At 42.1% G+C, this 26,568-nt stretch overlaps 2 protein-coding genes across 2 annotated transcripts; one reads left to right on the top strand and one right to left on the bottom strand.

Moving 5' to 3' along the window:
- Positions 1 to 1,694: 1,694 nt before the first annotated feature.
- Positions 1,695 to 17,127, bottom strand: LOC122876952 (E3 ubiquitin-protein ligase KCMF1-like). Its single transcript, XM_044197959.1, has 7 exons — positions 16,967 to 17,127; positions 14,870 to 15,037; positions 10,227 to 10,366; positions 7,147 to 7,248; positions 5,093 to 5,273; positions 3,724 to 4,042; positions 1,695 to 3,239 (listed from the first exon to the last, which is right to left on the bottom strand). The coding sequence occupies exons 1-7, from the start codon at positions 16,980 to 16,982 to the stop codon at positions 2,912 to 2,914; spliced, it is 1,254 nt and encodes a 417-aa protein (XP_044053894.1). The 5' UTR covers positions 16,983 to 17,127; the 3' UTR covers positions 1,695 to 2,911.
- A 3,454-nt stretch (positions 17,128 to 20,581) lies between these two features.
- Positions 20,582 to 26,269, top strand: lipg (lipase, endothelial). Its single transcript, XM_044196709.1, has 10 exons — positions 20,582 to 20,881; positions 21,953 to 22,143; positions 22,278 to 22,457; positions 23,500 to 23,611; positions 23,725 to 23,943; positions 24,153 to 24,395; positions 24,611 to 24,731; positions 25,032 to 25,259; positions 25,350 to 25,454; positions 25,569 to 26,269. Exons 1-10 carry the CDS (start codon positions 20,791 to 20,793, stop codon positions 25,579 to 25,581), a joined length of 1,503 nt encoding a protein of 500 aa, XP_044052644.1. The 5' UTR covers positions 20,582 to 20,790; the 3' UTR covers positions 25,582 to 26,269.
- The last annotated feature ends 299 nt before the right edge of the window (positions 26,270 to 26,568 follow it).

Raw genomic sequence — 26,568 nt, 5'->3', positions numbered from 1 at the left:
TTATGTGATATGGTAGGTTACTGATTATCTGACTTTCATAAATGACTAAATGTTCACAGTGAGGCATATCACATATACCTCTTGATTTTTTTTAAGAATGAGTCATCATGTACCTCTTGTAAGGAAAAACACAGCTCGGTTCATGTCTAAAGGCGTATGCGCATTACAGCTTGAGCTTACCACTCCGGAACTCCTGGTGGCGCTGTAACGTTACTAAACGGCGCCACCTTAGCTAGAATGCTAATGTTGTTAGCAGTACATCGCTACGTTCACAGACTCGCGGAGTGTTTTTGTAACAAACCTGGTAGGTAGCCGAATATCTTTTTTTGTCTGTTTGTTATTGTACAGCTCTGGAAATTCAAATTCAACAACACAAGTAGGCTATTTAGTTTTTCGCCCATCTTTCAGTTCAAGCAGCGGTCAACAGCGATTGGCTGCGCCGTCAAAGGTCAGCGCAGTTCGGGTAAAAGTTCATAGTTTGTGTTACTGTTCAGCGGAATTGTAATGCTATATACCATAGACTGTATATAAACAGTCAGTGTGTTATACTTACAGGTGTTTCCATTCTGTTTTGTCCACCCCATTTATATCAAGGAGGGTAGGCTAAATTATGATGAAACTGGCTACTGTAAATAGTAACAAAAAAAAAAGCTATGTAAACCTATGCTGCATCTTTACTACAAAGAGCCCTGGCTGACGTTCAATTCTAGCGTCTTTTTAGGAGGCTATTAATTGTTACAAAAAATAAAACATGCAGAGGTAGTGAAGTACTTCCCTTCAGTCTCCATGAGGTCCCAACAAACTCCAGCAATAAGTTAGGGCACTGTGTATGTGGCCTGTGAGGTGAAACCCGGGGTCCGCGGTGCATTTCTTGCCCCACTCGCAGCTGCTTGTAGAGCTTACGACAATAACTGGACTCCAGTGACAATATCAAACATTTTATCAACTTCTCTCATCTGAAATATGGTGGTTGGACTGCAGACGCGTGTAGTAACGAGTTACATTTACTCCGTTACATGTACTTAAGTCACTTTTTTGAGTAAATTGTACTTGGAGTAGTTTTAATGCGTACTTTTTACTTGAAGTTCTCCAGTTTCTGCGAGTAGCAGCAACGTGATCACGACGTGCCATTAGAGACAAAGGTTGAGTTCAAGACCAGGGTGATGTACAATGACATCTTATATCAGTAGTCGTCAACGCTGCTCCTGGAGAGCTACTGCCGTGCATGTTTTAGGTAGCTCCCCACTCTAACACACCTGATTCTGATTATTAACTCATTATCCAGCCCTTGACAAGCTTCAGCTGCTTCCTCACACATTTGTTGCTCAATTGACACCAAACTAACAAATGATTTCCCGCTTGGCAGGTAGCTCAGCAAGATCATGACTTGCCCTTAGTGTTTAAGGTTGTGAGTTTGAGTCCTGGGTAATTAATTGTGCTGTGAAGCATAAAAAACAAAGTTTAATAACTTTGGTTCGGGTTGTTCTGCTGATGAACTGGCATTTGTCTTCTCTTTTTTTTTTTTTTTCCATCTTCATCCTCAAAATGCCCACCCCGACTCACAGCTGCGCAACAGCTATAATTGAGACTGAACTTGACCTGTAGGATAGTAGGTAGTGTTTATTTGTACCATATGCTGTACATGCCCACCAAGAACTTAGCAACTGAGGAAAAATACAAACCAGAGAGCAGGATTGGGTTAGTTCATTTCCATCCAAAACATTTTTATTGTCCTCCAAACTGAAAGGTTTACCCTGTGATTTGGCTTGTTCGCTGAGCCAAAAACATACATTGCATTTCTTCAGGTAGCAGTGGAGGCATACAAAGATCTTTTTGACTGAGAGAAATAATGGAAAGAGCAATACAGGATTCTCTCCTTCAAGTCACATGATAAGTAATCTTTGCATTCATGAGTAATGGAGAGAAGATTAATTTCACGGGAAACTTGAGAAAGTAGCGTCTGGTCTTCCGTAAAAGAGAGAGGAAAACAAAAACAAATAAACTAACAACCAACCATATGTGTTGTGTTTCTTCCACATTAGAAAAGGCCTGAAAATGGTCACACTGAAGAGATTGTTTGATCTCTGTTTGCCTCCGGGTTGTGTAACGCCTTTACGCAGAGCATCTGTAGTGTACACAAATGGACACTGGATATGCAATTCAAAACCAAAGTGCCCACAATTGATATAAAGCAAGGTCACATGACCCAAAACAGGTGATGTCACACAAGGGGGAGGGGGTTGAGACTGGACATGAATGTAACCAAACGCAGCAATCAGTCTGTTTGTGTGTGTGTGGTGCAGTAATGCCAGTGATGTGGCACTCAGCACCGTTAATTTACAGTTACTCAGGTGTCTGAACAAAAGAGAAAGACCTCCCCATATAGTGACTGTGCAGTTAAAAATGGGCACATGGTGATTTAAGCTCATGCTTAAGTTGTGGTAAACCATCCAAGCACTTCTTTAATTAATAACTATAAATACACAGCAGCGTTTTATCGGAGAGGTTTCTGTCTGCCTCCTCTCCCTGGGTAAGTGTGACGTGTCTCTTAAATGGCTAACTACGCTTTGCTCATCTGCTAGAGGAAACACGGGTTATGTGGAATTGATTATCAACTTTCATATAGATTTTTCTATAATATATTTATATAGTTATTTTTCCTTTCTCTCACGCACCTATCACGCTTGCTTGCTTTCACATTCTCTCATCTCACTACTTTTATTCAATGTACACAACGCAATAAACATGGGGTTGAGTGGGGAGCGACAGAGCTGAAATGACAATCACTGGAAAAAAAAATAAAACAAAGCCAAAAAGAACTGCAGTCTTTTTTGTCATCCATTGGCAGTTGGACTGACTCAGCAGTCAGCCAGTTACAATGGTGGTTTGAGGGGAGGGAGTGGCCATGTCATCAAAGGGGCGGTGCAGGAGGCTCTTTCTTCGTTGGTGCCGTTTTAGTCGTCGTTTTCGTCGTCTTGGTAGCCGGGGTCGTCTCCTTGAGGTTGAGGTTCTCCAGTGCCACGTCCAAGGTCATGACCTCAACACAGCCCATGGCCTTGAAGTCAGCGAAATTCCGCAACAAGCCGTGACAGTCGTCCTCGTCCTCGGAGGAGGAGGCCGAGGCATCCTCGTCGGGCAGCAGCGTGGACAGCAGCAGCTCCGTCACAAACAGGCTCCTGTCGGCCCACTGGGCCTCGCACGCCTGCCGCTCTGCCTCAGACAGCCGCGGTTCGCTCAGCCTGCGGGAGAGCGATTGAACAGTAATGAGACAAAAAGGTGAGACGTGGAACAGTTGATAATAATAAGAGGAAGACAGATGGATGACAAATCAGGTGACAGAGAATAAAAAAATAAAATACATTTTAAAAAACAGCTTAAAGATTACCTCCAGACATGTTTTAAGACATAAAAATACTCTTAAAATGCTTTAGAAATTACATCTACTTCTCCCTCATTGAAAAATCCACAATCTATCAAATATTGTTAATTTCTAAAGTTTAACTGCTGGACACAAGATGAGTACTTCACTGAGAGGTCCACTCTCAGTATGTGTAGTGGAGGTTTCAAACTTTCACATCACACAAATTTGTGATGTCACAAATCGTGCTTGCAGATATACACCTTAAACTGAGATTGGCAATAAACAAAACATTTTTGAGTGGAGGGGATCTTTAAAGTAAAGACATTTAAAGTAGATGCAAAACATAATAGCTACAGTCCCACCTGCTGAGTAGAAACTGGGAGCTATGTGCAGAATGCTGTGTGTTGGACTCAGGTGGACCCGGGTTGGGACTGGGGTTGGTATTGTGGTTGGCGCTGAGGTTGGGGTTTGCGGCGGCTGAATTAGTATTGAGGATTGCATTGGCTCGGCCGCCACCCCGGGTGGCGTTTCGGGCCGTCTCCAACTGCTGACGCGCCGCCTGGGCCTGCTGGCGCTCCAACTGGAGTTGCATCTGAAGCTGTTGGAGCTGGGAGGCCGAGGGGCCTGAGCTGAGCTGGCCACCCGCCGAACGCCGCACCCCCGACAACTGGGACAGAAGCTCTGCAGGAACAGGAATGAGAAGACAAGGACTTAATGTCAGAATCAAGGAGCAAAGAGTTTGTCAACTCAGTCCTTTGCTACACTCCTGCACCACCTCCACTCCAACCAGAAGGCTCAGTACACTAGTTTACCAGACAGTAGGCTCTCATGATAACGATATTTAATGCAGATCATGCAAACTAATGATAGTTCAAAATAATACAACCTTTTTAAGAATTTGTTTTGTCAATTTAAAGTAAGAAGGAAATATTAACATGTCACATGGTTTATGTCTAAAAACTAGCTTTTATGAGCTATACTGTCACAGAACTAAAACCAGAACAATATAGTAGCTGCGCAGCCTCTGATCCACGATCAAAAATATACAGCACTATAACTCAAAAGACACACATGTACAGTACGATAAGACCCTCAGCAGAGAGGGTTTTAGGCTAAAACTCAACCAGTTGGGTCAGCGGCCCAGCAGGTACAGCGGGTCACTAGAGGGGAGGCCGGTGCCCTGTTTGTGAAGCAGACTGAACAGGGACCCTCATTATGGCACAGCTGGAGCTGACATGGCGAATGCCAAGCACTGAACCAGATTAAAATTGGGAACAGGATAAATGAGGAATTGCCACAGCAACAACTCTGCCCACACATTCCTGTACTACCCAGACTACCTGTAAGTGCACACTGAAATACTGATGAGGCATGTTTAATATTTATCCTACTGCAGGCAATTTATCTGTTTGTGTGACAAACAATTTATATGAAGCCAACTTATTAAATGTGTCTATTTACACACCTGATTTAGTACTGAGCACCAGTGTTGTGTGTGCCGGACCTCCTGTAGTTGCAGCTGGGTGATACTGAATTACAAATAAATAACAAGAAAATCACTGTTTTCTGCCTGACTGTATTTATAACAAGAATATAGTTAATTTTTGTCTGACCTACATCAGGCTCCACAGCCTCTTCTTCTGCAACTATGTCCCTCAGAGGGAGTCTGTATCATACATGTGTTTACCATGTACCCATGACTCCTCCATATATGTGTGTTGTGTGACTGACCTGCTATGGGGTCCATGGCCTCTCTGCTGTAGTTGGAGCTCTGTGAAGAGCTCTGACTGGTGGAGAGCCCCCCTGTGGTGCTGCTGGTGAAGTGCATGTTAGACCTGCGGGCTCGGGGACCCCCCAGCCCACGCCCAGGGTGAAACATCCTCCTCACATGCCGCACCCCACTGGACTCATCGTGATGCTTGCCGTTAAGGAACACGTCAAGAGCGCAATGGTGCTACACCTCATTCTCACTCTACACACTCAGGCCTTCTGAACCAGCTGCAATCTGGTACCATATCTGCATGATGTTCTTATTTCACCATGAACCCACACATAAGACACCACACTGGGTACACCCACAAACAAAAGCTCATTTTGTGGAGCTTAAGATGCACTTGTTCTGTCTGTGTTTCATTTAACTGGATTTTTGCATCTTTTGTTTTCTCCACTTTCACATTCAAAGTACTCTATAAATAGACTGCCAGGCTACTGTCGTCAGTCCTCTGAGTCTATCTCTGAGTACAACTCACACAAAGTACGTCAGCTGGTTCCTCCTGACAGGCAAAAGCAGATGCTGTCATTTCAACCCTTCACACAGTTTGATAAATAATTAAAATTTAATGCTCACTACCTTAGAAATCCTTGAGCACTCTCCGGAACAACTTGTAATTACATGTAGGTTAATTCCTACATGAACTGTATTTTCAACCTCAAAAGGAATGAGGAGAAGTGTGCATTTCTATATAATCTAATATAATTGACTAATACACTTCAGCAGAGCCCGAAGTTCTAATGAGATTCCATAGTAATTTAGTAACATATAAGACCATTCCTCTTTCTTTTTTCCCTTAGAAAATTGTCCTCTGCTTGAGTTGCCATCTTCCCAACTGGTTTGATTCAAACTGAATCACATGTCAATGTGTTTCTCTCTAATAAAACACTCCAACTGTTTGTTTTTTGGCCTGCATTGTTTACATTGCTTGCAGTCTTCACTTTTATTGGTACATTACTACTTTTTGTGCCAACTGTTACTGCCTTCTGCAGTTGGCAGCAATGTGCGTCACCTCACTGCAGTGCTTATGACATACCAGTAGAACAGGTGATAAAAACAATACAAACCATTAGGGATGCACCGATTCAGCTTGTTCTCTCCAGATACCAATTACAATACGTCAGCTCTCTGTTAATACCAAGTACCAATGCTCTCTTTTTCCTAAATCTAAAATATGTTTACCTCACTGGGTAAAACTCAGTTTTACCCTCTGCATGGGGCCAGGGATTGTTGAGACACTAAAACTGAGTTGGTGGCCTGGTGTGACTAAATAAATATAATAGTGGAAAGAATAAATTTTATAATGACGAAGAAACTGTACGAAGTTTGTAATGTGGATTGGTCACATCACAGCCGATACCCGATCTGCTTAATCAGGTCAGTATCACCGTCAGTTTGGTTCCAGATTGGACTGCTACATCCCTACAATCCATCAGAACTACAATAACACAGGGGGTCAATATGACCACTAGGTACCTTTAACACCTTGGGAATAGCCCAAAAACAAGTGAATCTCAAAGGAGGAGAATAAGGACAACTTAGCCTCCACTCTATGCACCAAACCAGTGGCAACCAACTGATCAATCTGAGTGAAGCCCCCTTACTTGAGTTTTTCGCAATGACATGAGACACATAATTTAGTTTAAAACAGCCATGAAATCATTACTGTGCATATTCTTACCTCATTGATATTCACCTGTCATGGTGATTTGGAAAACTACCAAAGGAGGCTTTAATGTTATTAACAAAATGTCAACAAATGTCAGTTTCAGTGAACAGACGCCTCCCTGGTGCGCTAATCTTCAAAATCACAAAGCAATCTGGATGACACAAACTGCATCACTTTTTTTCACGTAGAATAAGCATAAATATCTGAATAGTTTCAGCACAGAAACCTTGAAATATCTGCTTCTCTTCACACAACTGACCGAAACACAAATTCAACTTATTCTCTTAGTCAATATTGCAGCGAGGTTATGGTCATGTCTGTGGGGCTGCTACTTGAAAAGGATATCAAGTCTCTGGGTGCTCTGTGTTCAAGTGTGAGATGAGCAGCAAAGTCATCTGTCACATGATTCGGGTCCCCACCTGGCAGCGCTGCACATATGGGGCAGATCTAGAGGGCGGGAAGAGAGAGCGGACACATTAATATCATCACACATACACAGTGCACATTCAACGTTGGTGCTGGGTCCTCAGCACTGAGAATGGTAAATATGTACTGTACAAATGCTGTATTTAAACATGAAGAGATGCAATCTCAGGAAAGCTCTAGCTCTGTGCTGAGTGTGTAAAAACAGGTATGAAGTGAAGCTGATGCACGGATTGATTTTAAATGTTTGATAGTTTGGTGAGTTAATTTGCTGGTGGAAGCTTCGCCATCAACAGTTTGATAGTCAGCTGCCAAACAGAATGACATACAGTGCATACATAAAGTTTAAGTTTTCCACATTGTTGTTACAGACTCTTAAAATTGATTAATTTTTTTCCTCAATCTACACACAATACTCCACAATGACAAAGCAAAAACAGGCGCATCCTACTTCTAATGGTCCTTGAGATGCTTCTATAACGTGTTTGGCGTCCACCTGTGCCTAATTGAATTCATTGGACAGAATTAGGAAAGGCACAGACCTGTCTATATAAGGTCTCACAGTTGATGGTGTTATGTCAGAGTGAAAAGCAAGCCACAAAGTCGAAAGAACTGTCCATAGACCTGCGAAACAGGATTGTGTCAAGGCACAGATCTGGGGAAGGATACAAGAAAAATTCTGCAGCATTTAAAGTGCCCAAGAGCACGGTAGCCTCCATCATTCTCAAATCGAAGACGTTTGGAACCACCAACAGTCTTCCTAGATCTGGCCACCCAGCCAAACTGAGCAATCAGAGACGAAGGGCCTTGGTCAGACAGGTAACCAAGAACCCAATGGTCACTGTGAATGAGATCCAGAGTTACTTTGTGGAGCTGGGTGAACCTTACAGAAGGGCAACCATCAGTGCAGCACTCCACCAATCAGGCCTTTATAGGGGAGTGGCCAGACAGAAGCACATGATAGCCTGCTGGGAGTTTGCCAAAACAACTCTCAGACCATGAGAAGCAAAATCCTCTGGTCTGATGAAATGAAGATTGAACTATTTGGCCACAATTCCCAACATGTGTGGAGGAAACCAGGCACTGAGAATCACCTTATACCATCCCTACAGTCAAACACAATGGTGGCAGCATCATACTGTGGCGATGTATTTCTGCGACACCAACTGGGAGACTAGTCAGGATAGAGGGAAAGATGGATGCAGAAAAATATATAGAACAGTCCTGAGGGAAAACCTTTTCCAGAGTGCTAAGGATCTCAGTCTGGGGCAAAGGTTTACATTTCAACAAGACCACGACCCGAAGCATACTGCCAAGAAAACAGGAGTTGCTTCGGGAAAAGTCTGTGAAAGTCCTGGAGTGGCCCAGCCAGAGTCTAGACCTGAACCCAATAGAGTACATCTGGAGAGATCTGAAAATGGCTGTGCACCGACGCGTCTAACCTGGTTGAGCCTGAATGATTCTACCAAGAAGAATGAGAAACTTCCTAAAATAGGGTGTGCCAAGCTTGTAGGATCATTTCCAAGAAGACTTGAGGCTGTCATTGCTGCCAAAGGTGCTTTAACCAAGTACTAAGTGAAGGGTCTGAATACTTATGGAAATGTGTTACTTCAGTCTTTTATTTTTATTAAACAAAACACTCCAAAAACCTGTGTTTGCTTTGTCATTGTGGAATACTGTGTGTAGATTGATGAGAAAAAAAATTAATTGAATATATTTTAAGAGGAGACTGAAAGATAACAATATGTGGAAAACTTGAAAGGGTCTGAAAACTTTCCATATGCACTGTATGAGGTGTACTGTTGTACCATGGACATGTGAAAAGCATCATGTGATTTTGTTAGGTTCTTGTATTAAAAGGCTGAACGCGTTGACAAAACAGGAAGGTGTAGTATTTGCCAAACATCCTTTTTCCCCCCCCATTCAAAAAAGGACAATGATTTACTGTCATACCCTAAAGGCTAGCATAACATGACAAACTAAACTATTTGACTATTTGTGATCATGAACTACATTATGATTTTCAAACGACACTTGCTGCCTGTCTGCTGCAGTGGGAAACAAGTCGCTAACTAAGTTATTCACTCTTGGACATTAATTGGCTACCCTGACAGTCATTTACTCATGAATACTCACTGAGTTTGACAACACCTTTGACTGACAATGACTCTGTTGAACGCTACAGAGGAAGGCACGAAAACATTTCACAGATAGTAGTTCATTATACAACATCTCAGCGAGAAGTGTGTTTGAATGCACGAGTGAAACCTGGGACATGGTCTTGATTTTCAAAGTAACTTAACTACACCAAATAAATAACTAAAGTTTAAAAGAACTATTAGTCACACTGTGGTAAATTAATACGCCTTGACTAACCAAAAAGAATTTCAAAATGAACACTAATTTCAGAGTAGGTACATTATTTCTCCAATCTGAATAACAGCATTTAAATGTGCCACCCCAACACACTTCATTATAATGGTTTGGACCTCTCTCAAGCAAGTTTGAAGAATCTGCAAGTTGATTTACGTATGGTTCTAAAATGTCAAAATGGTCAGCAGTAATAAAGTGTACAGTACATGGGCTAAGGTTCTTTAAAATATTTCTCTGCAGTTCAAACAACCAGTGTTTTCTTGGTGTTGGAATAAAAACAGTGAGCATCTATATATAGAGCTGCACAGTCTACCTGAAATCACTTGCAGTTCAGTTTTTCTTGCAGAGTCAGAAGCTGACATCAGAACTAGGTTTTTGACTGTGACATTGTGAAGCAAGACGACGAATAAGATGGAAACATACTACAACATATTTTCAAAACCAACAGGGTCCTCTAATGTGAGGGACATTCTCAGACACTGATTCAATTTACCCCATCGAGAAAAACATTCTAAGGCAGGCGAGGAAAAATCAACACAAACGTAAATGTTTCCAGGTGTTAAGATCTGTGCAAACATCTAGTCAAAGTTTCATAGATGGTTGTGTGGAAAGCTTCAGCACCAACTTACCACTTCTGTGGAGGTCTCTGTGTGCTCTGCAGCCACGTGCTCCTGCAGGGAGATCTCTGTGTAGCCCATCCTGCCACAGTAAGGACATGTGAAGGCCTGGGGCTGCTCCACTGAGAACGCTTCTCCACCGTAGTACAGGTCTGGAGGGGAATCAAGATGGACATGGCATTCAGTGTCAGTCTTTTGGCATATTTTAACTGCAAGTCCACTTCAGGTGCTGGGATTGCAGTGTTCTTCCTACATGGGACTGAAGGTTTATCACAGCTGCCACAGAATCATACATGATAAAAAACTTAAGCATCAGAAGGCGTATTTTACCAGGATGTAACCACACATCATGTTAAATCCCATTTGGACAAGATTAATTAATAAATCCGTTCAATTCAGAAATGTTAAGTTGATAAAAGACACCTCCTAGTTAACCACAGCATTTTTTAGACTTCCCACATTACAGGAAACGGTTCATAATAAAAACATTCCCTAGTCTACTCACATAAATCCACCTGTGAGTAGTCTACAGCCAGAGCTAACCTGTGGGTGACATTACAACACTATCTTTGATGACAGTGTAGCATTTGGCTTTCCGCAGTCGAAACAAGATGACATGGTGACCGTGTTAGCAAACAGTTGCCTATTTACACATCCAGCAGACACAAGCACTATTAGCATTCATTTGGAGTCATTTGTTTGTGTCCATCTGATGACTATAAGCCCAATTTTCACTTTCCCACTAGCTGTTTTGGTCTCCACCAACTTCTGAGGTAAATATCTGGTTCTTTAGTTGATAAATGCTCCACTATGTTCACCAGCTAGGTGCTGCCTTTGTCTTGCTGCCATTTGGTGTTGGGCAGATATGGTACTGTGGGTTTATCTGCAAGGTTGATGACAGTGGGGAAACTGAACCAAAAGTGTAATGATTGCAGGCTGTGAAACCGAAACAGTCTACAGCAAGAGTTTACTTGCAGCTAATATTACAGTCCAGGTAAAAAGACTCTAACATTTAATTGGCAGCTCATGACAACATGGCAGCTTTTCCTAATTTTGTTCCACCAAAACAATACAATTTTTTCCCAATTCTACCATTAAACTGAGGTGTGTGTGTGTAAATACTGAGATCCACCATAAAACAGTTGGTTCAGTTGGTGGAGAACCAACAGGCACACTAAAAATACACCAAATAACCACAACCCCAAAAATTAGGACTTCTTTGTGTGCTCGCACCTTCTGCTATGTTTTCAGCAACAGTTTGTATTTTTTCAACAGATTGTAAAACAGCATTTCCAATGTGTGAAAGGCTGAATACCAACATATTTCACAGCAACAAAGCATGAAATAATAGTAGAAGCGGTTGCCCGAAAGCAAGAGAAAAAGTCCATTCAATCAAAACCATAATTTTACTACATTTGAGATGATACCACATCTACAGTAATGCCAAGTTTACCAATTATTAATAGCAACTGAATTTACAGTATGGTCTAGTTAGTGTTGGACTATCTCTATCCCCATTGCTGACACTACAAAATGTTTTATTTATGTAGAGATAAATCAAACCCAGAAGCCCAATAACACACTCCCAAAAACTCCTCGGGCTGTCTGGGTCAAATCAGTCACTGCTAAGCCATTTGCGAGCACCCTTCCCATATGAGAACAAAAGCCAGTGTCAGCAAAAAATAACATACACTGTTACAGTTTTACTTGTGCAGGTTTATCAAAGCCACTGAAGGGAGGTTTCTAAAGACTACCAGTTTTAGAAGTTTATCCTAATTATGACATGCCAAGAAATGCCAATTCTTGATTATTTGTGACTGGTGTCTGTGCAGTGCTTGTTGAAGGCCCCCACACATGATCAGCAGTAAAACTACTCTGCGCTGACTGTGCCATTGTTTTCCTATGGGGAGAGTGGTGGCACCCAACTAGGTGGAAGCGCCCCTTGGCGGGGCGCACTGCTCAAAATTGCCACTGAGTGATGCACTCAAAGTTCAAATTATTTCAACTTTGACCTCGGTTGCCACTGACCTTTCAAAGCGCAACCAATGAGATCAGGGTATATGCAAATTTTTAAAAGTACAAATTTAATGACTTTAGACTACGGTATACACCATTATTGAGTTCTATTTAACTTGAATAACTGAAATATTCAGTGCACATTAGCTAACATACCAACCTTCTCATTAACGAAAATAAAACTGTATGGCGGTAGTCTGATGAATGGTAGCTGAAGGCTTGGCTTTGCCAGAGCAGCAGTGTTGGTATTCAGATCCTTTACTTAAGTAAAAGTACTAATACCACACTGTGAAAATACTCCACTACAAGCAAAAGCCCTGCATTCAAAACCTTACTTAAGTTAAAGTAAGTTAGTCTTCTTCTTCTTTTCCTTTCAGCTGTTTCCTTTCAGGGGTCGCCACAGCGAATCATGTGCCTCCATCTAACCCTGTCCTCTGCATCCTCTTCACTCACACCAATTAACTTCATGTCCTCTCTCACTACATCCATAAATCTCCTCTTTGGTCTTCCTCTAGACCTCCTGCCTGGCAGCTCCAACCTCAGCATCCTTCTACCAATATATTCACAATCTCTCCTCTGAACATGTCCAAACCACCTCAATCTGGCCTCTCTGACTTTATCTCTGAAACATCTAACATGAGCTGTCCCTCTGATGTACTCATTCCTGATCCTGTCCATCCTCGTCACTCCCAAAGAGAACCTCGACATCTTAAGCTCTGCTACCTCCAGCTCTGCCTCTTGTCTTTTCTTCAGTGCCGCTGTCTCTAAGCTGTACAACATCGCTGGTCTCACCACCGTCTTGAACACCTTTCCTTTCATTCTTGCTGATACTCTTTTATCACATAACACACCTGACACTTTTCTCCACCCGTTCCAACCTGCTTGCACTCGCCTCTTCACCTCTTTTCCACAGTCTCCATTGCTCTGAACTGTTGACCCTAGGTACTTAAAGTCCTGCACCTTCTTCACCTCTGCTCCCTGTAACCTCACCATTCCACCTGGGTCCCTCTCATTGACGCACATGTATTCTGTCTTACTGCGGCTAAGCTTGCTCTGTTTTCCAGAGCAGACAAGTTAAAGTAAGTTAGTATTATCAGCTAAATGTACTTAAAGTATCAAAAGTAAAAAGTACTCATTATACAGTAAAATGCTCCCTGTCACTGTTGTGTCTGGATGTCTGGATTAATATTACTGCTGCATTAATGTCTATGTTGCATTTTACTGCTATAGATGTTTAAGGTTGAGCAAATTTTAACTACTTTATATACTGGTGGGTAGTTTAATCTACAGCAATGCATCATATTCTATAAGATCATCATCTGTTTGTAGCGCTGCCATCCTGTGAGAACCACGTATCGCTAAAAAAAACTTTTCATGAGCTCAGAAAAACAGCCCTGTTTTCATCTCTGTGACGATGCATTTTCCAGTTAATCCATGGGGTGGGGGGGTTTAAATCGTTTATTTAGCTTAAGAAGTAGAAGAATTTTCTTAACCCATAAAAGGGACACTTCATCCTTCAGTTTATCACAAACATTAACAAATCACAATCACCAAATTGGAGATACATGGTTTTCACTGGCTACTAGAAAGTAGAAAGCGGCATGAAAAGAAAGAAAGTAAATGTACTTAGTTACATTCCACCACTGCAGAGCAGACATATTTGCAGTAGACAAATCATCTCTAGTATGTAACAGTACGTACTGTGGATTTATCTGCAAGGTTGATGACAGTGGGGAGACTGAACCAAAAGTGTAATGATTGCAGGCTGTGAAACCGAAACAGTGGGCTCAAAGATGCAAAAACGCTCCATAGAGCTGCGTGGATCTGCAGAGTCTGGTAGTTTCGTGGATACGAGTGAGCCCTTTCACATTACACATAGTAGTCATTGTTAATATGAAAACATTGATTATCACGTTTGTGAATAGGCATATAGTTTCCAAAATTTAGCTAAATCCAATGCTTAAGTTAGCTTAGCGCACTTTTTGTTGACATCTACTTTCACTGCGCTTTGCCTCTGCAAGTGTCTGCACTGTGTGCTGCGCCCTACCTCGCAGTGAGCACAGAGCAAATTTCTTATCTTGTGAAGGTAGCTTTACATTTTAAAATAAATCATGATACCAAGTTGGAATACCTGGTCTAAAAATTATAGATTGTTTGTTTACGAAGCTATTTGTTCTCTTTGTTTTTGGCCTACTCTGCCACGACAGTCTTTCAACTGGTCTATCGCCCATCACACCACATGCACAAACTTTTGATAGCTTAGTGTGATACTCAGCTTACGATAATGTCTGACTCAGAAGTACACTGACATTCAGGTGATAAACCATTATGAGAATCAGTTTATAGATATTGTGTGTCTGTTTTGGGGTTAATCTTAGAACTGAACTGTAGAGATGCAGCAAATGTTCATACATTGTATTCAACATCTATATTTTCTTGCCTGGTTGTCAGATGATTATTAACATCTGTCTATTGAAATTAAGTGTTACCAAACACTTAATCACAACAAAAAATGTCATAATACTGAATGACAGAGAGCTGATATGGCTCAAATTCCCTCTTTCCATATTTTCACAACCTGGATAGGCACTCTGCCCATAATTAGCCTGATGTGAATTGTGAATATCAATTCTACTTACCAAAGTCGACTCGGGTTAATATACACTGCATGGGATGCTCTGTGGTGTGTCTGGTTGTGGTTGCACCGCTCTCATAGCACGATGCACACAGATCGTAGTCGTAGCAAATTAAACATTTGTATCGTCGACCTCTGAAGTTGCCTTTTAAACATGCATCACAGCTCACGCCTGAAGGAAGAAAGATAAGACATGATAAGAGAATGCAAACACAAAAATATCAAAAATAGATAAATGGTGGTGAAAAGTGGCATTGGAAGAATATGGAGTCTTGTTGGACATCCTGCTAAAAGGGTGAACAAATTATTTTCTATTTTGAGCTGGCTGCTCCACATTTTTGTGTTGGGACATCCTAGATCACTACAGGATGAAAATTCCTCAAAAAAGGTATTATTGTACATGAACACCTGCAAAATATAATGCAATCCAATAGGATAGTCCTGCACTAAATACTACATCTGTGTACAGTAATGTTACGTTTTAATTGAGGCTGTGACAGAAGTTGATTCAACTCTTTTTGTGGTGCTGTGGTAGTGTACTGGCATGCATTATATTGTTGTTTATACATTATACAGTACTTTCTGTATTTTGTTGGTTTGGCTGTATATTTGCTTTTGTCATGGTGGTGAAGGGACATTGGTGAGGTGGATTGGATGTCAGCGTTGTCTCATTTGTGTTATTTGATTGTAACACAATTTGAAGGCTATGTTCAAAAAATGCATTCAAAAGGAAATGCCTTCACAATAAGCATGGAGTAGAAATGACACTTCTTCGACACAGTCCAGCCAAAATGTAACTTAAGTGTCACAGAGTGTGTATTTATTGCAGGGATATTACATCATATTTTACAGGTATGTTACTGTGTCCACCCCCTGTGGCAATCCTCTTACTCAGGAGTGCCCAACAGACTTAAAGACTAGTGCCTGCCCTAGTCACCTTTTCATAAAACTAAACTCATAACACCAGACTCATTAATAAAGCCATCCTCAGCACTCACATGGGGTATAGGGGGACCCTCTTGTGTTCATGTCCAGGCTATTCTTGATTGACTAGGACAGTCGTGCAGTCTCGGTGTATTGTATGACAGCAGGCTATCTAAACTCTCTCATATCTCCATTCATAGCTAGTACGCTGTGAAAGCTCAGTGCCAACCTGATCCTGCTGTGCACGGCTGACGACTAGTTGTTGCAGAAACGTTAATGGCAGTAATAACGGTAACCACTTCGTGTTACATCTGAGACAATAAATAACTTGATGACTACTGACAGCAAAGTTTACAACAACAACAACAACACAGGCGTGCAAAGTAAAGGCCATTCAGGCCTGACTAACCTTCAATGCTGACAAACCATTTAACGAATAAACCAGCTACCGTTAGCTTAACCGTTAGCTGACAAGCTAGACAGCTGTGGTAGACTTTACCTAACTCAACTTTTTAACGGTTGGTGAGCTGAAACATCTACTGACAATGTTAACTGACGTCTACTTGACACTAACAACGAACTTCAAGCCCAACAAGGTTGACCACAAGGACGAGGTGAATGTTGGTTTGCTAAATGTTAGCTTGCGAAACTGGAATCTAAAGGCCAACTTTTACCAGGAAGAAAGCTAAAACTTGCTAACATTAACGATATGACAAGCTTCGACCCTGCAACGCCATCTGGGATTCGCTGCTCTTTTGGGTTTCCTATTATCGGCACTCCCCCTTGCTCCCCAGCTCGTTAACGTTAACCTATATAACCTATTAACGTTACCAGTGAGCTAGCAGTCTAGCTAGCACAATTAGCTAACGTTAACTAGCTCCTTCCGCTTATATGTCAGCGTTGTTTTGGTCAACTAACGCTGACTGTTGTACATTGTCTGTAACACAAACGTCAAGTGCAAGGTTCGTTGGATTAGATACACATTTTGTGGCCGCCATAATGCGTCCCCACGAAATTACACCGCAACCTTGCTAACACTAGCCAACGGTAGCTAGGATGAGCTGCAAAACAAGAAATTCTCGGCTAGCTAACGTTAGCTAGCGGTGCTCTGTCAACGTCAACATTTTTATTATAAATCCCGACTTGCTTACACCTGTGTGTTGAAGTATATTCTTACCTTCATGACGGGACATCCTATAAACACTAACGCAGCCCCCTGCCTGGGCTCCCTAGCGTACAATACAGAATAATATCAGTGAAGAGAAGAGATGCCGGGGTTGGCTGGCTGTCCCTGGCCTCTTCCCTCATGAAGGATCCGGTCTGGCTCACTGCCCCCCTCCGCCTCCTGCTGTGTCACTGTCCGGTGCACTGCTCCTCTGTCCACACGGTGGCGGTGTTGTCTCACTTTTGGTGCAAAGGTTGCCCTTTGCAGGTGGGTGGCTAACATATAGTGACCCCTCAGGGACATTGATATGGCTCCAAAAATGTTGTAATTTTGTTATTAATAATTTCCAAAAAATATTGTACTTACCAGATTTTGTTAATTCTCCATCTTTCTGAACAGGCATAGAATATCTTAGATATGTTTCCCTGTCACCTGATGGGGCTACATGACTAAACATATTCTCTTACTCTATAGGCTAAAATAGGCTTTATTGTTTGTTTTAATAAACTGACTGGAAAGCAGTATTGAGACAGGCCTTAAAAAATAGCGTATAGATCTTTATAGGACAAATATACCTGAATGACAGTCATGTCATACTCTGAGTAGGCTACATAAATAATACTTAGACCTACATGCCATAAGCTCAATGCCCATTACCTGTTAATCTAAAAAAAACACCTTAAGCTTTAATAAGCTTAATTGTTCTTACTGACATTAAAAATAACATTTAACAAGTAATCATAACATAAATATTTTAGACAGATAGCACTAAGAGCATCTTTGAAAGCGTTAATTTACACTGAAGTCATATTCGTCAAATTCACAGCTGTTTACATGCAGGGTGCTTCTTTATGAGATATTGATACTTTATAAAAAAGTGTATGCAGGTGCTGACCCATGAAGTAGATAAGGGAGAAACATGATGAAAGGTGCACACGTAAGTGGCTTTAAAAAGTTAAATATTTCAAAAGTTTATGGAAGATTATGGAAGATTTTACATTAAGCACAAACCAAGAATTACAGGGCATCCAAAAGCTTTGTGTGAGTCCTTTTGAGAAACAGCTCCCGCTAACACATATGAAACTCAATGGTTTGCAGACACTGCAAACTTTGTTCTGACTTCATGGCTCATACCTGAAGTTTTTGACAATAACTTGAGGAATGAGTCAGAGCAAGGTTATACAAAGATGTTTAAATTACGCTCTTTCTGCTCTCACCACAGAGCAGCCTGCGTAGATTGTTTTAGTATTTCACAGTGCCTTATTGTTGGGTCTTGCCAAACAGACCATGTAGGGCAAAATCAGGACAGGTCAGCACAGTGCAGAATCAAACTGGAACTCACACAGGTCAGCTGGCTGAGGTGTGTGGATGGAAAGAATAACAATACCCCTGCGTGAGAAGCGACTTTAACTTTTGAGTAAATATAACTGCCAATGTCTGTCATCAGGTCAGTCCAACAGACTGATTCTGGGAAGTCTTTGAGTTTGGCTCTTTTTTTTTTTTTTTGAAGAACTACAGACTTTTTCTTACTCTGATGTTCAGACAAAGAACAGAAGTAAAAGGAGGGCGTGACATAAATGCAAGTAGTTTTGTCCCAAGCCAGACTGAATCCTTCTAAAACTTAAAATTGTGTTACTGTAGGTGTACATATCAGTGTTCGGCAGATCTTAATGTTAATTAGAATTATATTTCCTTGTGAATTACAATTAATTGTGTGCTTGACTGGTACAGTACAATGTCATCATCTCCTCAAAAATCTTCCAGTGTTTCAAAATTCTGAATACACACTATGTCCTGTGATGCAGCAATGACTTCCACCCACCAGAGATCACTGATGTCCATGAAGGAATCATTTCAAGAGTGAGTGAGCAGGAAGGATTTTTACGCACAACGCTGCAAAGCATCACCTCATCATTTGACCTCTGGTGCCCTCTCCAGATGCAGTATCACTTACCTGTTATGTTTTCTCAAGCATACAGAATGGCTATTAATACTAGCGTAAAAATAGGACAAGTTATTTTGGATGCTCCTTTATCACGCACAGCCTCACTCTCCTTCTTTGAAAAAGACATTTTTATTATCAGTGCTGGTTTTGAAAAAGTTTGATAAAAAAATGCATCATTTCTAATCAAGTCAGTCTAAGTCACGATGAAGCTGGTAATGTGGAAGAGATTGGATTTATCTGCATTTGACATTATTTACATTGTGGATACAAAACGCACTTCAATACACTGATGACTCATTCAGTTTTGACATTATCAGTGTGACAAAGTTGTATAGTACATGTACCATCATCTGCATCCTGTGTATACACAATATGACACATTTGGCAAGCGCTATGCCGTTGTTGCGTCGATGTCATTGTCCTTAGATTTAGGTGGGGGCTACTTATTAAGAACAGAAAATAATTCCAATAAAGAATGCGTTCATAATATATGGCACATTTAATCAAAAGGCATTTTTTAAGAATGCCTTTTGACAGAGTACTTTATTAATCCCAAAGGGACATTGCACTGTTACACCAGCAAAATCACATAAAACACTACACACAAGAGAAAAGTAACAACAAAATGCCATAAAAACACCAATTATATAAAATAACAAATATAATAAAGTGAAAAAATAAGATAAAAGCTAATGGAAGGACCATAATCTTTAATATATACACTATACATACACTGCTGATCAACCTGAGGAATAGCTCCTAATAGAGACCATGATAAAGAGCGTGAGGAGACAATCACTGAATAGTTTAATGTCGTTATGGCTTGTTGAGCTCGCAGAGCCGTTTAACCCACCGAATTAGTGCACATTATAACCAGCAGCATGACTTTGTTTTCAGAGATGCGTAAAAGCTGGTTAGGTACCAGGCACCGGGGGCCGCTGGGGTGGCAGGTGACACTTTCCTACTGGGTAGTGGGCGCTGATGTATATATACAAAACAGTGGTGTAATTGTAGCAGAGACATATGCGTGAGTGCGCCCATTCTTCGCCTCATCAATTGAAGCCGGTCGGTGAGCTAAGCTGATGGATTGGCAGCGCGCCAGGCACAGGGGACGATGCTCTGGGGGAGCCTCGCCATCCCCCCACACACGGGTCGGAGCCTTTTCCCATCGGCGCACAGAGGGGGGATTGTGGGTTTGATAATATATGATAATGAGCAAAGCAGATATTTGTATTGTTTATATTACTGTAAGATCAAACAAGTAATGCGGACTGCATGGACGCGCCTCCCCCGTGTCAGTGCGTCTTATAGGCTCATGCACTGTTTGTGCATTATTGATTATTGCACACACATCACACACATTGTTGGAATCCGGTTAGGCAACAAAGGCGTGAGCTAGATGACCTTCATACCAACACCGAGCGACTGGAAGTGTTTCCTGGCGGCTTGCGTCAGTCGAAGCCTACACACACACACACACACACACACACACACACACACACACACACACACACACACACACACACACACACACACACAAGGGCTAAAACGCGCAACGTGAGAAGCCTACTACGACTTCATTGAGCATTGCCACGCCTTTAAACGTAAACAAATGGGGGCTTGACCAATAAGATCCACGATAGATCAGCCGATGATCAGATGACTGAAAAGGGGAAACTATTTAAATCTCTAATCACACACTTGGTGCTAGTTAATACATTTCTTTAGCGGTGCTTCCACACCAAAAAACGCACCACCGGCTCTGCTGCTCTTTGTCACCACTGGATCTAAACTCACTCACTCATCTACCGCGCTACCACCGGCAATACCAAAAGACATTTTATATTCCCAGGAAGATTTTAATTCCTCCACACTCGTCTGTGACTGAGAAATGAGTCATAAAGCCCTTTTCCTGTGGATTTTCCTACAGTGTGCTGCTGCGCTCTTTCCGTCCGCTCTTGGGGAAAACGCTGTTATAAAAGGTAAGAAATGGCTTTGTGTCTATTGTTCATTCTTTACTATCACTTATTTCTTTCCCAGACTCAAAGCGAAGTGTCAAAATCTTACATCACATGTGTAAAGTAGGGCAAACACGCGCTTGTGAAAATCTATGAATGAAACAATCTAATAAGCAGCCTAAAGCTCTAATTTCCTCACATCCCCGCTTGATTAATCTGCATTTTTAGGCTATTAGGGATACCTTACAAAAGCTAAAGTGTGGCGGGGAGAGTGAACCAGAAAAACGGGAATGGATTTGAAAGACAAGACTGCGACGTGTCCTTTTTTGGGAGAGCAGCAGGAGCCTTGACGCAAGTGGAGGACACACAACGCCACGTTTGTGTGGACTACTTGGAAAGATGTTCCGCTGAATCCGCGTTTTACCCCGGACCGCTCACCAGCGTACTTACTACACAGCTGAAGTGGTTTGGGTCGGTGTGGCCCATCACCAAAGGCTGTAGAGTTCATCATTTAAATTAAGATCTGACGTGTGTGCTCTGCGCGGCGGGATTAATGCAGACTGGTATTAATACATGCAACCCCTTCATCAAGAATCAAACGCAAAGAGACCAAATGAATGTCGTGTATATATATACTTTTTTTTTTTTTTTTTAAATCAGCGCAGTCATAGAATAACCCTTTTTAATTAACATTTCCATAATTATGATTTTGGATAAACTGTAAGCAAGTGCTTCCAAAGCCTTCTTGCGTCAGTAAGTTTTAATTGTAGCCTGTTTTTAGCCTCAGGTCTGAGAGTATGGTGTGTTAAAGTCAGATATAATTATACCAGATGAACTAAAAGAAGAGAAGGGTGGCGGTGACATGTTGGCTCTGCGCCTGCGGTACAACTTGCAACCCAGCCGGCATTATTGTAGCAGATGTTTTGCTGCAAAAGGAAGTTGATTGTTTCATCTGCTCCCTGTTTGCTGAATGGTTTCTGAACTGTTTTTTCCTTCTCTCCCCCCCCCCTTTAATAAATTGCAGGAATCAGAAAAGCAGTAGAGAAATGAAGTTAATGTAAGCGTTTCTCCACTTTCTGTGTAACCTTCCTTCAGGTGAAGACAGTGGTTTGGATGAACTGTCAACAGACAGCAAGGCTCTCAGTGGCATCATCAAGTACAACATGAGAAAGAGTTTAGATCTGGACCAGGAGGGCTGCTACCTGCAGACTGGCAAGAAGGAGTGTCTAGAGGAGTGTGGCTTTAACGCTACAGCCAAGACCATCTTCATCATACACGGCTGGACGGTGAGTTGAACTTAATTTGAATCATCCCTATCTAGTTGCAGTGACCTCTTTCTCTCTCTGGGTCCCTCTCTCACTGAGGGAAGGGTAACTAGTCTGGCTGAATGAATGACCCCTGTTGTCTCTCGCTCTACCAGATGAGCGGGATGTTCGAAAGCTGGATGCAGAAGCTGGTCTCTGCAGTGATGCGGCGTGAAAGCGAGGCCAATGTGGTGGTGGTTGATTGGATAGCGATGGCGCAGCAGCTGTACCCCGATGCAGTCAACCACACCCACAGCGTGGGCCTCGACATTGCCGCCATGCTCAACTGGCTTCAGGTGCGTAGCCTAGTTATTTGTGCGCCTTAAACACTTGTGAAAACAATTTCGCTTCCTCTTATGAATCCATGCTTCAGTATTCTGCTGAAACTGAATCAAATGTAAATGCACCACTGGGTTTCCATTGATGTTTCCAAATAAAAAAACCCCCCACCTACAATGGCACTGAACCAGTGAGCAACACTCCATTGGCATGCATGCATGCATACAAAGTCCCACCTGTAGAGGTGGTGGTGCGGGTGAACGGCACAAACACAGTACTTGCACCCATTAGACCGGAGTTCCCCAGTGTGTAACCAAAAGTTTACATTTTGTCACGTGACTACTATCCAAGTAATAGAAGCTAAAGGGAACAACTCCGAGGGGCGTGACAAAACGCCTAAATGAGAATGGATTGGCATACCACCATACCCTCATGCACGTGTTGTGCTTGGTCTTATAAAAGCAAGGTATCTTTAGTATGTAGGGCAATGTATAAATGGGTCTCATAAATTATCATGTGTTTTGGGATTTATGGTGTGTGTGATCTGAGCTATCCTGGTTTAAGTCCAGTGATGCTGAGTGACAGAAGAGCAGCTGAGTACCTGCAAATCCATAAAACCGGTCCCCTTCTGTCTGTCCATTTGGGTGATTTAAGAGATCACAGCCTTTCGTGAGCATGACAGAGCTATTAAACAGGTTTGAGGATGTGAAATGGTATGCTAAATATCCAATTTAATATCTAAATGTTGGGAGTTTTTAGAACTCCCAAGGCAGTAGCTTAATTTCTTTCTTTTATCTATTTTTTGGCAAGTGAGGAGAGATTCAGGCGTCCTGCCACGTAGTTGTAAACAGAGTGTTTCATGGAGACAAACTGAGACAGATGGTGGAGGCACTGTTGCATGGAAGGGACTGTCAGTAGATTCAGTCCGGGTTAACTGAGCTTGGCTCAGCTGCAGGCACAACTGATCACTGGCTGAATTCCAGGATTTGTTCCGTGTGAGTTAGTGTTCATGGTGGCAGCTGCTGATGTGAGTGCTGCAACTTTTTTTTCTCTTAACAGGATGAGCAGCAGCTGCCTCTGGAAAATGTGCACCTAATTGGCTACAGTTTAGGCGCTCACGTAGCTGGCTACGCAGGAACTTACGTTCGAGGGACCATCGGCAGAATCACTGGTAAGTAGTGCAACATGTATCGGGAATAAACACTCATCAAAGATGGTGCTGCCTCATTTTACTGACCCTCTGTCTCCATTTGTTTTGTTGTATTTTTTATTTTTTTGTAATAGGTCTAGATCCAGCAGGACCCATGTTTGAAGGTGTAGAGGAACGGAGGCGCCTCTCCCCAGATGATGCCGACTTTGTGGACGTTCTGCACACATACACTCGAGAGGCTTTGGGTGTCAGCATTGGGATCCAGCAGCCAATTGGGGACATTGATATCTACCCCAATGGTGGTGACGTGCAGCCTGGCTGTGCACTGGGTGACGTGCTCGCAGTGGCTGGAAGTAAGTTCTTTAAATGGTTTGTGTTGGCTCTCCAGCTGTCCACAACAATTTTGCACTCAATTTTATTTATATTTTTGTTTATTAGGTTTATGCCATTTCCATCTGACATTCATTTGTTCAGCTACCATGGCTGTCCTGGCATTATACCTAGCCTTTTGTTCTGTTTTGACTGTATACATTATACTTAACCTGCCTTCCTCTTTCTCCAGATTTCATGGAGGTGATGAAGTGCGAGCACGAGCGCGCCGTGCACTTGTTTGTAGACTCCCTGATGAACAAGGACCACATGAGCTTTGCCTTCCAGTGCACCGGCCCCGATCGCTTCAAGAAGGGCATCTGCCTCAGCTGCCGCAAAAATCGCTGCAACAACATCGGCTATAACACCAGAAAGATGCGCAAGAGGCGCAACAGTAAAATGTATCTGAAGACACGTGCTGACACTCCCTTCGGAGGTGAGTTACAATAAGGACGTGACCTTGAAATGCAGTTGCAGTCACTTTGATCTCTTACTAGTATGTTTACTTTCTACAGTAACCTCAGTTAATCATTGCGTTTCTTATCATTTAACTTCCATATCTAACATGTCTGATTCCGCAGTTGCCAGTGTAAACTACTACTCTACACAATTGGTGGATCAAACATTAACTTTTTTTCTTTTCTTCTTAAGGCTACCACTACCAGATGAAGATGCACGTGTTCAACAGAAAACAGTCCGACAACGCAGATCCCACCTTCCACGTCAAGTTGTACGGAGCCCATAATGATACAGCAAACATATTTGTCGACGTGTAAGTACAAAATCTAAATCCTTAAGCTTTTACTGGAGGACCTCGAGTAACTTTCAGTTCAAGTTTCCATAGGTGCAAAAACTAATTTAAAGTATTTGTCACAACCGTAGATGTAAAAGCATGACTTGGCAATACGTTGGCAACCAGACACAGCAGTGCAGATTGTTTGGCATGTGACGTCTGCTTTAGTAACTTTAAAGTTTTTAATTAATGCGGAATTAAATGGTTGACTTAAAGCTGCTAAAACTGCAGTGTATAGTTTTGAGCACCTGGCCTGACTTCTCCTCCCTTTTTGTCCAGCCATGAGAACACTGTCGGTCTGAACCTGACCAACACCTTCTTGGTGTTTACTGAGGAGGATATTGGTGACCTGCTGAAGATCCGTCTGAGCTGGGAAGGAGAATCTGATTCCTGGAACTCCGTCTGGAAGAACATTAAGAAAACATTCTGGGCCTGGAACACCAAGCCTCCCAAACCTGTACTGGAAGTCCGACGGATTCGTGTGAAAGCTGGAGAAACTCAGAAGAAGTAAGTGGCGGAGCAGCTGTCTAAGACGCCACACCTCAGGATTTGTTTTTCTTGACAAACATTTACTGAGATCTCTTTATTTTGTCACAGGTTTACGTTCTGTGCCCAAGACCCAGCAAAAACTGAAATTTCACCAGGAGACTCTGTAACTTTTGTGAAATGTCGTGATGGCTGGGAAGTGAAACCAAGAAAACGGTAGGAAACATGATAAAATGTTGGATATCTTGTCAGAATGTAGCATTAAATGACATTTGAAGAAGCTGTTGTATGGTGATTATTAGTAAATGAAACCTGGTTTTTGATCAACAGGCTGGCCATGTAAAGCTAACTCAGCACTTCAACAACCAATGCCACCATCACCATGGGGGACCGAGCATGGATCAGCGAGAAGCACTGGCTTCTCTTTAAGCACTTTTTTGTAGGAGGAAGATGGATCAGCATGTGGTGGTAGGTGCTTGACTGAACTCTTAACTGCACCTGGAAGGTTTCAATTGGTTTCTGGAAACAACAAGGAATCTGGGGTCTGTCCAGCCTACGAGACTGGAAAACAACACGCAGGCTGGAAACAAGGGGCAGTCCTAGATGTGTTAAGGTCACCCGAGGAGTTACCGAACGTTCCTTTGTGTGGACTAGTGACGTAGAATACAGATCTGTGCCAGTGGATGCACACCAGCAATTGTAGTCACTGTACTGTACATTTTTGAATATTTTCTATTTATAAAAATGGAAGCACTGCAAGACCAACGTTATTTATCAGAGCACATCCCATAATGAAGCATGAATGCATTTCTCGCGTGTGTGTGTGTGTGTGTGTGTGTGAGAAGTGTGCCTTTTCTGCTCAGAGATTAATGATACACTGTGTAACTGAAGGAGATATGGATTTCATTGCGCACAACCTCTTTCTGGGGCTTTTGTGCATATTGTTACTGTATGTGGCTTATTTTGGGTGTGTTTATGTACATAATGTAAATAACTTTTTGGAAAAATAAATCACCTGTTATTTGTAAAAACTGTTGCATGTCTGAAAGACTTATTAGCATCTTTAGTGTGATCTGCCTCAGTAAAGATGGCATTATGGTAGAGATGCACGTAAACTGTCGGGTTTATTGGTAATCATAGGTCGCCCATTTCACAAAAGATACATACGCCACGATTTGCATAATACCTGCAACCCATGCATGAGCAGACGAGAGCACTGTAGGACTTAAATTGTAAGTGACAATAATTTGTGAAACATGACACTGCCACTGTTCGCCATCTGCATGTAAGCTGTGCTTACAAATCACTTTGGAAACTGTTGCCGGAGTAT

This window comes from Siniperca chuatsi, linkage group LG5 (assembly GCF_020085105.1).
Source record: "Siniperca chuatsi isolate FFG_IHB_CAS linkage group LG5, ASM2008510v1, whole genome shotgun sequence".
In the NCBI taxonomy this organism is placed as follows: domain Eukaryota; kingdom Metazoa; phylum Chordata; class Actinopteri; order Centrarchiformes; family Sinipercidae; genus Siniperca; species Siniperca chuatsi.
The sequence above is the reverse complement of the archived record's forward strand: the minus strand, read 5'-3'. Positions and strand labels throughout refer to the sequence as shown.